This window comes from Acomys russatus, chromosome 21, assembly GCF_903995435.1.
Source record: "Acomys russatus chromosome 21, mAcoRus1.1, whole genome shotgun sequence".
Lineage (NCBI taxonomy): Eukaryota > Metazoa > Chordata > Mammalia > Rodentia > Muridae > Acomys > Acomys russatus.
Window position 1 is genome coordinate 31,033,925 of NC_067157.1, and position 13,979 is coordinate 31,047,903.

Here is a 13,979-nt window from a genome sequence, read left to right on the forward strand (position 1 = left end):
TCGGCAGTCAGGGGCTTTGCTACGAACCTAGAAATAAAACTCACATGTCCTTATTCTTCCACGTAGTGTCTCTTCTTGCAGTCAAAACAGAGCCCTTGAACAGCAGTGAGACCACAAGCACGACTGGAGATGGAGCGCTTGACACTTTTACGGGGTCAGGTAAAGCCTTTAGCTCGTGTCTCTGTGTCCACGTTGGGGTCTTTACCCATCCTCCTCCTTGACAACAGCATTGGCCCAAGGCTGCAAGAGTTTTCACCATTAGAAACTCAGCCAGAAACCCACTTTCCTGAAGAACTAATTGTCTTAAAATTACGTGTCTTTGGAAATGGGGTTTGGAAGCCTTTTGCCAACTCTTCGGGCTGCACTGTAGCAACTCCCATGACTTTCTCATTAACAGAGCCAGCTTTCTTCATTATTTTATACACTGCTTGATCAATCTAGTAATTAGGTCCATAATAGCTAACTTTGTTCCCCCAACTTGCCTGTTTAAATTACATTAAAAACTGCCTTCTGTCCACCCTTCTAAATGTAAAACTATCCATTTGATTCCTTCTAAATAACCTTGTTTCCTCTCCGGATTTAAGAAAGTCCTCCTGTGCAGGCAGCTGAATGACAAGTATTAAAGGTTAATGTGTTTCTGGAGAACACATGCTGGTGACATTAGAGCCCAGCCCAGGAGAGTAGACCTCTGCTTCAAAGAGAACAATAGTACGTCTTTAAACACCAATCCTTTTTAAATATAAATACCTGATAACTCCCAGCTGGGCATAAAGAATACAAATTAAGTTGACTCAAAGGCTCTTTTTAAATTACTATTTTCTGCGGCTTATTATCTAATGAATAGAAGTTTGGAAACCAACCCGAAAAAAGGAATGTGTATGTCACAAACATAAACACGAAGCCCAGAAAAGCGTTATGGCAGTTAAATCTTGGTAAATCTGTAATTCAGCTTTAATATATTTTATGCTAATCTATGATCTCATGTGCAAGGATTTTTATGTGGGTGTGCTTTGTGTAGAGAGAGTTGAGGTATACCTTTGAGTCTATGTAGTGTTATGAAATACATTCCACTTTTATGGAGATAGATGATCCAGCTTTATCAGTTCACACCAATTGGAGCAGTTGTCATATGTGCACCTAAATACTAGTGCTCCAGGCAGACATAAATACGAGTGAGCCAGCTTGGCATGGAGACTCATACGTGCTGACGGGCATTATTTTCAGCAGCTCACCTGCCTCACAGGAGATAAACAGGCACCAACATATTACAATGACTCTGTAGTACCCACTAACCATAACTACTATTAGCTTTCTACAAAATAAGTGCATACAAGAGATCTGGGGGGAATGGGTATGAGATTATTCAGCAATTGCTTTTGTGCTTCAAAAATATCCAGGCTATTTGAAGGATGAGTGGCCAGTGCACGGATTGTTCTCTCCAGACATAATTTCAGCACTGCGCAGTCCAAATAAGAATGCCTAAAGTCTTCAGGGACATCCAGAGTGCTGTGGCAGCATATTCCAGCATAGTTGAGTTAGAGCTACATGCTGATAACAGCCCCTAATTGTGGTATTGCATTGGAAAATATGATGAGAGAGAATTTACACATAAGCAACCATCCCACTCGTGGCTCACTCATGCCGCCTCGAAAGACGCTGTCCTAGTTTTCTGCTAAGAACTCTCCAGGGCTCTATGGTCTCACTAACGTAGCCACTTCCTATAAATGATTATTTAATTTCAATCAATTAAAACTCAGTGCAATAAAACAAAACTTGTTTCTGGTTAAAGTAGCCACATTCCAGTTATGTAGCTTCTGCCCGGCGCCTGGTGGCCACCTGTGAGTGAAGAGTCAGATGCAAACGACACCTAACACTTTGAAAACTCTACTTGGACAGCAACGGTCCAGGGCTGGACCTTCTCCACCAATTTTGAGGATTTCTGCAGTCTGCATCCACGCATCCGTAGTGCCCTGACTGTGGTATCATGAAACATCCCCTGCCAGGCTAAATGTCCCCACTGATTCTCTTCTTCATGCTAAGTTAAAAATAAGAAAAGTCATGAAATAGAGTAAGAGCACTAAAATTTCTTGATCCCACCCTGTGAGAAACTGGTAATAGGCATTATAAGTTATGAAATCAACTCTCAAGGCATTCCAGGGTAACCGGCTCTTTGTCCTTCTGCTTGTAGAAATGATAAAATGTGACAAATGTAGTGAGCGCAGCGCTTTGAAGAATGTGTGTGAGTCACTACACAGCAGTGAGGCACGGCGCAGAGGCTTATAGATTTTTCACAAAGCCGTCTGCAGATCTCTCTGGCCAGAGAGCATCTACAATGATCAACACAATCTCAGCTCATTGTAAACAATTGTGTCTGCTTAAGCTCTCTAGAAACTTATTGTTTGAATAAAAAAATATAAGATTTTGTAAAGAACTTTTCATTACTTTCATAATCATCTTAGTTTTCTAAGCCAATGGGTTTGTTTTCTATTTTATAGATATTAATATAAAATTTCAAAGGCCAATCAAAGCCTCTCCAGTGTTTGGAGTACATCATTCTCGTAAGATCTAGGCTCATTCACTGAAGGGAAAATGCAACCTATGTGTTCAGGATGGTGTTCATGTCTGTGGGTCTTTTCTGCAATATAGAATTCTGCCTTCTCTAATTTAATAAAGGACGTTACAAGTTAGTATTTCTTGTTATTTTGTCTCATTTGAAATCCCTTCAGTTTTTTAATCTTGAGGATGGCCAGTTAGGATGGATTGCGCCAACATGGAGTCCTAAGAAAAGTCAGGAAAAGGAACATGGAATTAAGCTTTCCTTAACCTGGTTTCTATTTATAATATTTAATATTGTAGAAATTTGAGAAGGTAATTTAGTGTTCATGGCATATAGTATAAAGGCCTTTTCTCATTAATTTGACTTCCAGTTTTTTTTTTTTTTAATTCTTTCTAGTTTTGAAGAAACTAAGTGGAAAGTAATGTCTTATTTCCAACCACATATAGAAAATTCATTTAAATTTAGTTCCCAAAATGTCTAGCACTTAACACCTTTATGGTCACATTTGATGACTTTCAAAATTGATTCATAGCATGGGGGGCCATATGCTTGCTACACTACTGCTTTGGAAGATAAAATTTGATTTCTATATTCTGCACTTACCAGGTAAATAGCATTTTAAGCACATTGCCTCATGTCCGTGAACCACACTGGGGCACTTGATAGCAGCTGGACATGGGAACAGATCATATTGCATGAGCCAACCAGCAACCTAAACCTATTTGTCACTTCTTGCCGTTCTAAAAGTTTAGCTCCAGAATTCATATGAACAACTCAGAGAGGATGTAGTGCTTTGAAGTTTAACTTTGATTGATTAGACTAAACTCGTGCCAGCACTGTGCTGTGTACTACTTTAATCTTTTTGAAATGTGAATGAACAGCAGATGGCCTAATAAAGACACTCTGTGTGCTTGCCCGGTACAGACTGGCTTGGGGAGGACTGGCCCAACACATTAGAATCCATGTATGTGCAGTACATCTGTCTTAGTCAAGGCAGATGGCTAAAGGGAAAAAGGACTTCCAAACTGTCGGGTACATTCCACTGCGGGATGCATATTTGGATGAAATATTAAAATATCCTGACTTTGCCTTTTAAGGTCTTCTCCGAAAAAAATTATCTTTGATGGTTCAAAACAGAGTTGAAAATATAATTGGTACAACATTTTACATGGCTTAAACTGAAGTGACTTATCACCCGGGCCGTCTGTGCACATTCTTATGACTAGAACATTTTGACTGTGCTTTTCTTAGCATCCATTTGATTCATAGGATGGAAGGAAATTAGAAACAGTAGCATTTTTACAATCTAGGAATGAAAGTTTGAACCTCAAATTTCTTAACCATTTTTATTTTATTTTATTTTATTTTATATACATACAGAACCAGTGTACCAGTATCATATTTGGATTTAAGTTGTAAAGTTTGCACACTTAATACACTGACTTTCATACTATGAAAGTCTGCCATGCAATCAAAGGTATTTGCCAATAAGCTCTCCGCGCAGAAGTGCGTGGCACCGGCGTGAGAAACCGGAAGACTAGCAGTGCTTGTGGGAGAAATGGATGGACGCTTTATGCTCTTGAAACACTTCAAAACGAAGACAGTTTCTCATGAACTGCTTCCCTGTGAAATGAATTTGAGAAAGTGAATGTACCGTAAGAATTGTGTGTTTAATCTGCAGTTTCCTTGAGTAGGTTGTGCACTCTCTAGTGAAGATGTGTTCATGAGGCGATGCTTGCGCACTGTCGTTTTGTGTTTTATAGTAATAACGAGTAGCGGCTACAGCCCCAGGTCTGCACATCAGTACCCACCACAGCTGTACCCCTCCAAGTAAGTGGCCAGCTCATTCAGTTTTACTAGAGATGTTTTTGAATCTACGTGTGCTAATTCTTATTCTCATGTTATGGCAACTCTAAATTGGAAACATCTGTGTATACGGCTATTGACGCTGGATAGATACAAAGTTAGACTAGAAGTGAGAGAGTGTGTACCTTACGAGAACTGGAAATAGAAACATCCCATCTATCTGAACGATTCCTTTCATCCCCAGTGCTTTCATGTTCTGAGCTAAACAAGAAGCACGTAGACAAACAAAGCTTCAAAAATTCTTCAAACCAGGACACTTGAATGTTATTGCTGTTTTAAAATTCAAGCATTTGATGCACACATTTGAATTTTGTTTAAAACATACGGGGCTTTCTACTAGACAAGGTTTTCTCTTTAAATGTTTAGTATGTAATGATTTTGTATGCTACCTTGAAAATAAGTAACATTCTTTATTTGATGCTAATTACAAGATCTGGGCCCAGGGGTCCTACTCAAACTATGGCACCAGCCAAGGACAGTACGGGAAGTAAACTTTGAACCCCTACCCAGATCTAGCCAATGGACAGGACATTCTCCACAGTTGAGTGGAGAGTGGGGACTGACTTTCACATGAACTCTGGTGCCCCATATTTGACCACGTCCCCTGGATGGGGAGGCCTGGCGGCACTCAGAGGAAGGATAGCAGGCTACCAAGAAGAGACTTGATACCCTATGATCATATACAGGGGGAGGAGGTCCCCCTCAGTCACAGTCATAGGGGAGGGGAGTAAGGAGAAAATGGGAGGGAGGGAGGAATGGAAAGATACAAGGGATGGGATAACAATTGAGATGTAATATGAATAAATCAATAAAATATATTAAATAATTAATAATAATAATAGACAAAACTTAAAAGGTATTTGAGCATTTAAATGAATATGCACTGAATTTGGATTTTAGAATTAATTTATGCTCTATTCTTAAGGAAAATTCAAGAAACAATAATTAGTTAAAAGAAAATATATACAGATCACATTTTACCCAAACATCAATATTTTACTGAAATATTCTTAAGGGTTCCAAGTTTCAATAAGTTACACTTTTGAGAATTTGTTTGTTGTTGTTTTTAACTAGCATAGTCATGTGTTTCGAGCACTGGGCAGATAGTTAAAGATTTCAAGTTTAGCTATATTGGATCAATGGGTTTTTATCTGAATTTACTTATTTAGAGATACGCCAAGATTCAAGTTTCCCTATGCATGCACATTAAAATGTTACCCCACATTCAGGATGCCGTAAGTATAGGCTAACGACTGGATTCCAGTTGGGAACATGAACAAAATGGCCCTGACAAAGAGAATGGCATCCCATTTCTTTACAGAAAGACACTTCCCCTTTTTTCAGATGTCCAACTTAGAGAAGTAAATTCTCAGAAGAATTGTTCCGTGGACTTTTTTAACTGATACGTGTCGCCAGGATGCTTGCAGTTGTCTGTGACCATGCTGAATACAGTCACTGGCTGGCTTGAGACCATTCTTCCCCAAATGTGCACTGAACAGAGTGCTAGTGTAGATGTAAACAGAAAATGCAGGCCCAGAGAACACTCTAAATATGGCGTCTAAGCCCAGTTGTTTAACTGCTTTTATTAGAGATATGATGTAGTCTTCAAGCCTTTAAGTTATTTTTCCAGGGTCATCAGGCTAGCTTGTGTCAAAGCCAGGGCTCTGTTTAAAAAAAAAAATTCTATTTTTCAACTTTTATTCATTTCTAACAAGTTGGGGATAAGGAGGGGGACTAGTTCCTGGGTGTTATAGGATTTCACTGACTCTAAGCTGTCTGAATTACTATGCAGTCTTTGTTGCCACAGTAATGCTATTTTTCTGATATTTAGGCCCTATCCACACATTCTTTCTACACCAGCAGCTCAAACAATGTCGGCCTATGCAGGCCAGACTCAGTATTCTGGGATGCAGCAGCCAGCCGTCTACACAGCCTACTCTCAGACAGGACAGCCCTACAGCCTGCCTGCTTATGGTAGGTAACATCCGCTCTCTTCTCCGGATGAGGTAGCGCCCGTAGCTCTACATACTAGTGGAGGTTCCAGCTCAGAGAAAGACTGTCTCACTAACCACGCACTTTGCCTGTGTATTTCCTAAGCAGATCTTGGTGTGATGTTGCCAGCCATCAAGACCGAAAGTGGGCTTTCCCAAACTCAGTCCCCATTACAGAGTGGTTGCCTCAGTTACAGCCCAGGCTTTTCTACCCCACAACCAGGCCAGACACCTTACTCTTACCAAATGCCAGGTAAGTGGCCAGCCATAAAGCATGTTCTTGGGAAAATAAAAATAAAGAACAAAAAAACAAACCACAGACTCTTTAAATGAGACTCAGTCTAGACCTAATAACATCTTAGCACCTAAACAACTAAGCTTAATCGTAAAACTAAACTATCTGATCTTCAATCCCATCACAGACTTGAGAAGGAATAAAATTAATTACCTGAGTATACTGGGAGTGTAGGTTAACAGCTTCCCAAATGAGAAGATGGCAGAGACAGTTTTCTACCTGAATAGTCACCCAAAACTCTCTATAATGTTGGAGCATCATCTTCAGCCTTCTGGCCCAATATATCTGACAGACATATTTGTGAGGCAGGAACTATTGAGGACTTGCTTACCTTGTCTTGGCGGAGTTTGGTCATTGACTCTGCCTTTATCCAAGCTTGTCCATTTTTAGACAGAATTCTGTCTGTGGCATAAACGATATTTTGTCCAGTGGCTTGTTTGCCATATTTGAAGCCATCTCCATAAAGAGGTTCTTTGATGCTAATCATCCTCTTTGAGGTAGATTGGGTGTTGCCAGGAGTTAACCTGTCTCATTGTCAATGATTCTTTAAAATAATAAAAACATCTTTAAATGCTGTATTATGATATTTTTAGGTCTAGATAGATGTTTTAAGTTGATAATGAAGAGATATGATAGATATTGATTTACATTCAGAATTTTAGACACACCAAGATAGGAAAGATGTTTTCCTCAAGGTTGCCAAATACAAATCGCCAAAACATTAAAAATGTAACATTTATGTAATTCCTGATTGTTTTGTGGTTCTTCTTGCTGTAAGTAGTTTATTGTATATATGTATAATAATATGTGTATATGTAAAACATAATAAAACAAAATGTCACTTCAATATTACATGGCCATTATAAAACTGAAAATAAAATAAAAATGTAAATATGACTCAGTGACTTCAGACTTAGAAACAGTGAGTCACAGAGACAGTTTTCAGTCTTACCATAGCTCACACAATTTCCTAACAGAAGACAGGTACTTAGCATGATGAGAATGGCTGGATCCAGGTGGAGAAACCTGACTCACAACAAACACAAAGACTTCAGGTTAATCTTGGGCAGGAAATGAAGGGCCAGCAAAGGATCCTGAGGCCACTAGGCCTCCCTGGAAGGAGCCTGATGTCTGTCCAAGGGAAAGTTATGAGGGCTGAGGACAGCTTTTTGGGTTCCCTTAGAAATCTTTGTCTGCTCTCAGCATCAGGCTTAGAATTGGGCACAATTGCTTTCAGATCTCTCTATTTCAAATCTCGGCAGCTACAACAAAACTCGAGTAATAGCTCTCAATGAATTCCATAAAATGAAATGTTTTAATCATGTCACAAAAAAATGGCTTAACTAAGTAGAAACTCTATTTCCTAAATTATATTTAGTAATTGTACCTAGTTCCTGACTGGGGGAGCATGTTACTTTGACATATATTTTAATATGGTTTATCATATAGAAGGTATATGCAGAGTTGTGTGTGTGTGTGTATGTGTGTGTCTGTGTGTGTGTATGTGTGTGTATGTGTGTGTCTGTGTGTCCTCAAACTTCCATTATTTATTTGTGGTGAACACACTCAAAATCTATTCTTTTGGGGTTTTTTTTGGGGGGGGAGGACAAGGTTTCTCTGTGTAGCCTCGGCTGTCCTAGACTCGCTTTGTAGACCAGGCTGGCCTCGAACTCACAGTGATCTGCCTGCCTCTGCCTCCCGAGTGCTGGGATTAAAGGCGTGCGCCACCACACCCGGCTTCAAAATCTATTCTTATACCTTTCTTGCAAGCTATGTTATTCTCAGCCATTGCACAGTAGAGTATCAGCAGGTATTTCCTGAGTTGCTTGGAGCCCCTGGCTAGCATGTCTACCTGCACTCTCTGCACCCTGACTCCACTGCCTACCACTGTCCTCTCAGCTCCTCTGATATCAGCTTTACCTGGATTCTACACCTGGCGTGTGTTATGCGTCGTTCTGTGCTTGGCTTACTTCATTTGACGCAGTGTCCTCGTGTTCCATCCACACTGCCACAAGTGACTAAATCTCATTCCCTTTTACAGCAGAATGAACATAGAAGCTGTTAAAGTGTGTTTTGTCTTTCCTTCCAGGCTCCAGTTTTGCACCATCATCTACTATTTATGCAAATAATTCTGTTTCTAATTCAACAAATTTCAGCAGCTCACAACAGGTACGGTAGTTTTGCACTTTTAAAAATTTCTATGGAAGATTTTAGGTTTCTTCAACTTACAACTTATAGTTATTTATAGTGTATAATTGCTTATGGTTCCTTTATATGCAGATTTAGAAGAGCTCTGTCTCTACTTTCTCTGAGTTCTCGGGATTGAGAAGGGTCATTTTTATTTATTCTTCAAATTTTTTAAATTTGTTTTTATTTTTGATTTTTTTTATTAATTTATTCTTGTTATATCTCAATGTTTATCCCATCCCTTGTATCCTCCCATTCCTCCCCCCCCCTTTTTCCCATTATCCCCCCCCCCTATGACTGTTCCTGAGGGGGATTACCTCCCCCTGTATATTCTCATAGGGTATCAAGTCTCTTCTTGGCTACCGGCTGTCCTTCCTCTGAGTGCAAAATATAATTATATCACTTTTTCCCTTCCCTCTTTACCTCTAGTCCCTCCCACAAGGTCCCCTGTCTTCCTCTCTCACAAATTTATGGTCTATTTTTCTTTAATTCTAGACATATGTACACATTCTGCTCAGTGTGTGTGATCTTACCTGCACATATGTTATTTTAGGGCTGACCACTTAGGGTTAGATGCACAGTTAGGAGGCTCTTTTTTTTCAATTCTATTAGTTCTTTAGGAATGTCATATATTTATGTTTTGAACTTAAATAGTTCTTTTTGGTTGCCTTGTAAGTGTCCATGATCTAAATATTGGGTTCTTTACTTAAAACTAAGATAAGAATTCAGCAGAGTAAAAAAATTACCTATTCAGAATTACAGGTTACTTATTATTCTTGTTGGCTGTTAAAGGTTTGCCCATTAAACACCTGAATAACAGTCATTTTAATCACCTGTCACGTTATTATGGGATCCAGTTCATGCTTTTATCTTAGTAGAAACAGTTTTATTTCCCCTGATAGAAATCGCTTATGTAATATAACATTACTTAATAAATTGAACTAGAATCAATCATAAAATTGTGATGTATGCTCTAAGACTGAATCCTAAAACAGAGCAGTGGTAACTAAATAAAAACCTGGCAGAACTGCTGTTGGCTTTTTGTTATTCAGATTTATATTTCTTTTAATAAGTATTTGATTCCTACCTCTCTGGCAAGTCTACTTTTCTCTTTGGTCACTGAGTCTTCCTCTAGCCCTTAATTCTTCTCCTCATCATGTTTTCTTAGTGTTTTCATGAATTTTAAGATCTATGATGATAGAATTGCATCTGGAATGAGAGTAAATGTCCCTATGTGAGCATCCTGAGCACACACATATGAGCCTGAGCATCCTGAACACAGATGATTCGTCACTATGTTGACACTTTATGTCCTTGTTTGTGTCCTGATTCTCAGTCATGTTCAGAATGACTGAGTCTGAAAGGAAGCTGATTTTTGACATATAATAGACTCTTTTTATTTTAATATAATTATAGGTACTATGTATTTATACCTTTAAAAATGTAAATTATTTCACAAATGCTTTCTCTTTAGATTTAATAAAAAGATTTCTATTAATGCCTTCTTGTAGTTTTAGTAACATAACAAAAGGCACAAAGGGATTTTTGTTAAAATAGCATGTATTTAAAATATTTGAAAGATCTAAACTGTATAATTTGGCATTAATTTAAAACTACCTTCTAGCACTATACTTTCTGGGGAAAAACTGATGATTTCTGCTAGCTTAATTTTACATATTAGCACCGCAGAATATGACTTGATATTCCTCATATTCTTGACTGGACATTTAAAGACCAAAAATAGTTAATTCTTTGTTTACTGGTCTCTCAAAATGCATATGCTTTCTGAAGAAACAGACAAGAGATGAAACAGACAGAAGGTAGACCAGATGGCTATAATCACTGAGGAACATGCTTGACACAAGACTACATAAATAAAACACTACCGTCCCTGAAAAGACAAAAATGATACATAAAGGAGATGAAATTTTTACAGCATTTTGATCATAAATGGATCGAATTCTGTTTGAGGATTTACAGTAGATCTGCATACACTATGATGTATTTTTAGATCAAAGTTTGAGTGCCAATTTATCACTTAAAAATGTTGAGTACCTGATAAACACGGAAAAGTCCATACACTTTGGGACCTGAGGATGGTGGCCTGACTGCACAGGCTTCCTTCCTGCCTTGTGGAATGTTCAGTCTACGGAGAGAAGTAGACATCAAACTAGCAGGAGACAAAAGGCTGTGCTAAAATGTTCATAGAAATCTAATATTACACAGGAGCGTATTGTGCAAAGGCTTTCCTATGGGAACCATGATTAGGTTAGAACTCCTCAGAATGAGGTCATGAACCAGGACAAGAAGTCATAGGGAGAAAAGATGGCAAGGGTCAATGTGATCTTGAGCTGAAGGAAGTCTGCCATCTAGGTCACAAAGAAACGGTAAGCTAGGTCCAGTCACGTAAGATCTTCTAAGCTTCCTCATGGGAGGAGACCAGGCCCAGTCCCATAGGGCCTTGGAGGCTTCGGTAAGGGTTGTGACTGTCGTCTTGGACCACTGGAAATACATTAATGCTTAGGAGAATGTCATATAATTTGTGCTTTGAAGCAGTCACTCTGAAGAATTAGCAATAGAAATGTGACAAACTAGAAAACCTGCACAGTAGCTTCAACAAGAAGTAAGGAGTGTTTTCATAAAAGCAATAAGAGTGGAAATAGGAGGAGCGGGTCTTGGAGATATATCTGGAAACAAGAGGCCATCACTTTACTCAGAGGCCACTGGCAGATTTCCCTGGTGTATGTCATCCTTTTCTGGAGAGGCCAAGCAGGCCAGCAGAGCTATAGCACACACATGCTAAATTTGACTGACGTCTCGTGTTATAATTCCAGCCTAGAAATCCATGCGCTGTGTGGCCAGGATGTAAGTCACTTAAAGTTCAGTGCCTTTGTAGCTTTTGATATAAAATGATAACTATGATACCACAGACATGGTTCTGAGTGGCAGGTAAGCAAGTCCATTTAAGCCCTTAGAACAAAGTCATGGCCCAAAGCCAGCATTTGTTTCTTGTCATTACTGTTTCACTCTGGAAAAGAAGAGTTGCTAAAAAAAAAAAAAAAAAAAAAAAATCTTTGTTCCAACACTGAAGTTTTCCATTTGGCTCACAGAATGTGACAGGGAATGTCAGATCCTGAGCTCAACAGACTAGTAGAATTTTAGTTTTCTCCTGTATTACTTAATGCTTCCTGGTAGTCCACGTATTTACTTATATGGAGAATTTTCTCCTTTTGGAAATGACATCAAATACTGATCTTTGTTTCCTTCAGAACTTATCACAACAGGAGATCTTCATCCTGACCAAGAATTTGTCATCACTGATAACATTCTTGGCTAAACCACACTAGATGTATTAAACACCATTTATCACAAGTCTTTACTCATCATCTTAATATGTAAAAGGCTATTGAAGGATCATTTTCCATCATTGTAAAGTTTTTTTTCTTTAATGGAAAACAGGTCAGGGGAGTTGGTTCAATGCTTTCATTTTTATATTAAACAAAGGAAAAAGGGTAAATTTTTTTTTAAACTTTACTGAAGACTATAAGCTAATCTGTAGGTAGCAAGTAGCTTGTGGTGGCTATGGATCCTGTTTATTTGCTTTAAAATGCCTGCCAGATAGACAAGATAAAAAAAAAAAAAGTAAGGCCAAGAAGAGGAACAAAACTAAAGGAAAAAATCCACAGAGAGGTTTGTGTAGAAGCCAGGAGGACACGTGGCTCCTCCTTGCCAATGGTGTCAGGCAATGTGTAAGAATGTAAGAGCTACGTAAAAATAATAAAATATAAACTTTGTCCAAAAAAAGAATGGGTTGAATGACTGTGAACTACAGGATACAACCCCATCAGTCAGGTTCACACTCATGTATAGACCATGTTTACAAACATAATAGAGACATTAGTTAATGCTGCATGTGTGAGGTGCCCAGAAGGTGGGCTCCACTCATTAGCACCAACTCCAAGCATGGACTGGAAAGCAGATGAAGCTGAGCACTAATGACTTAGTTACCATGATGGCGGTGTATGTTTGCTTCCTTGGACTATACTAGATGTTAACTGTTCTCCTGTACTCATTCAACCCGTTTATTTGTTTCAGGATTACCCATCCTACACAGCCTTTGGCCAAAACCAATATGCTCAGTATTACTCGGCATCAACTTACGGGGCGTATATGACATCAAACAACACAGCTGATGGCACATCATCGTCAACCTCAACTTATCAGCTGCAGGAATCTCTCCCAGGACTGACTAGCCAACCAGGTACAGACCTTCACCCAGATGAAATACTTTTAAGTGTCTTGGCCTAGCTAATAACATGGAAGAAAATGAACGTTACAGAGACATGCCTGAAAGAGCCAGACAATCCTGCCCATGATTAATGAGTTTCAGCTCATGGCATAAGACTCCTGGGAATTTCAGAAACCCCCTTCTTAGTTGTAAGACAGACAGGAGATTTTAACCTCAAAACCATTATGTGTATAAGAATATCAATACGGGTGAATGGCTCTTTTGCCAGACCCATTCTTTATCCCGTGCAAAACTTGACAACAAAGAGCAGCTGTAACGCTATGCCTCTTGAGTGTAATTGTGGGTATTTCCTTTTCGCAGGAAGGGCTGTATAACTTCTTTACCTTTTGAGTCATCAGTAACTCTAGCTAGTCAACATTCCTACGTTCTTAGGATGTGTAGGATCAACGGTAGGAAGTTTAATATCTTTCTCTGATCAGTGCATATTTAAAATCTATGGTGGGTTTTTTTCCCATTATCTAAAGCCTGCTGTCCTCTTGTCAGAATTGCATTTGCTACCCAGACTTTAAAGCTTAAAAACCAGCCTAGCCAGCACTCAGTATCTTCCCCATCAAAATCCCAATCAAATATCCTGAAGGAATTAGAAAGATAACTAATTCTAAAATTATAACAAAAAGTAAAGGAACATGAATGTACATTTACTTAATATTTATTTGTTTGTTTGTTTGTTTGTTTTAAATCAGAACAAAGGTTGAATAGTATTGCCTGATCTTTAAGGACTTGTTTGGTACAATAACCAACACTCCACACTGATGACCAAAGCATACATGCACA

General features: G+C 38.8%; 1 protein-coding gene across 11 annotated transcripts in view; it reads left to right on the plus strand.

Moving 5' to 3' along the window:
• Positions 1-13,979, plus strand: part of Eya4 (EYA transcriptional coactivator and phosphatase 4) — a 214,167-nt gene that overhangs the window by 160,981 nt on the left and 39,207 nt on the right. For 4 of the 11 annotated variants that reach the window (XM_051164322.1, XM_051164323.1, XM_051164325.1 and 1 more), the window contains 6 exons: positions 67-159; positions 4,321-4,387; positions 6,255-6,397; positions 6,524-6,667; positions 8,799-8,878; positions 12,992-13,157. In XM_051164322.1, coding sequence (XP_051020279.1) covers positions 67-159; positions 4,321-4,387; positions 6,255-6,397; positions 6,524-6,667; positions 8,799-8,878; positions 12,992-13,157 — 693 coding nt within the window. Of the gene's footprint in view, positions 1-66; positions 160-4,320; positions 4,388-6,254; positions 6,398-6,520; positions 6,668-8,798; positions 8,879-12,991; positions 13,158-13,979 lie in introns of all 11 variants that reach the window. The other 7 variants (XM_051164321.1, XM_051164324.1, XM_051164329.1 and 4 more) reach the window with 5 other exon arrangements.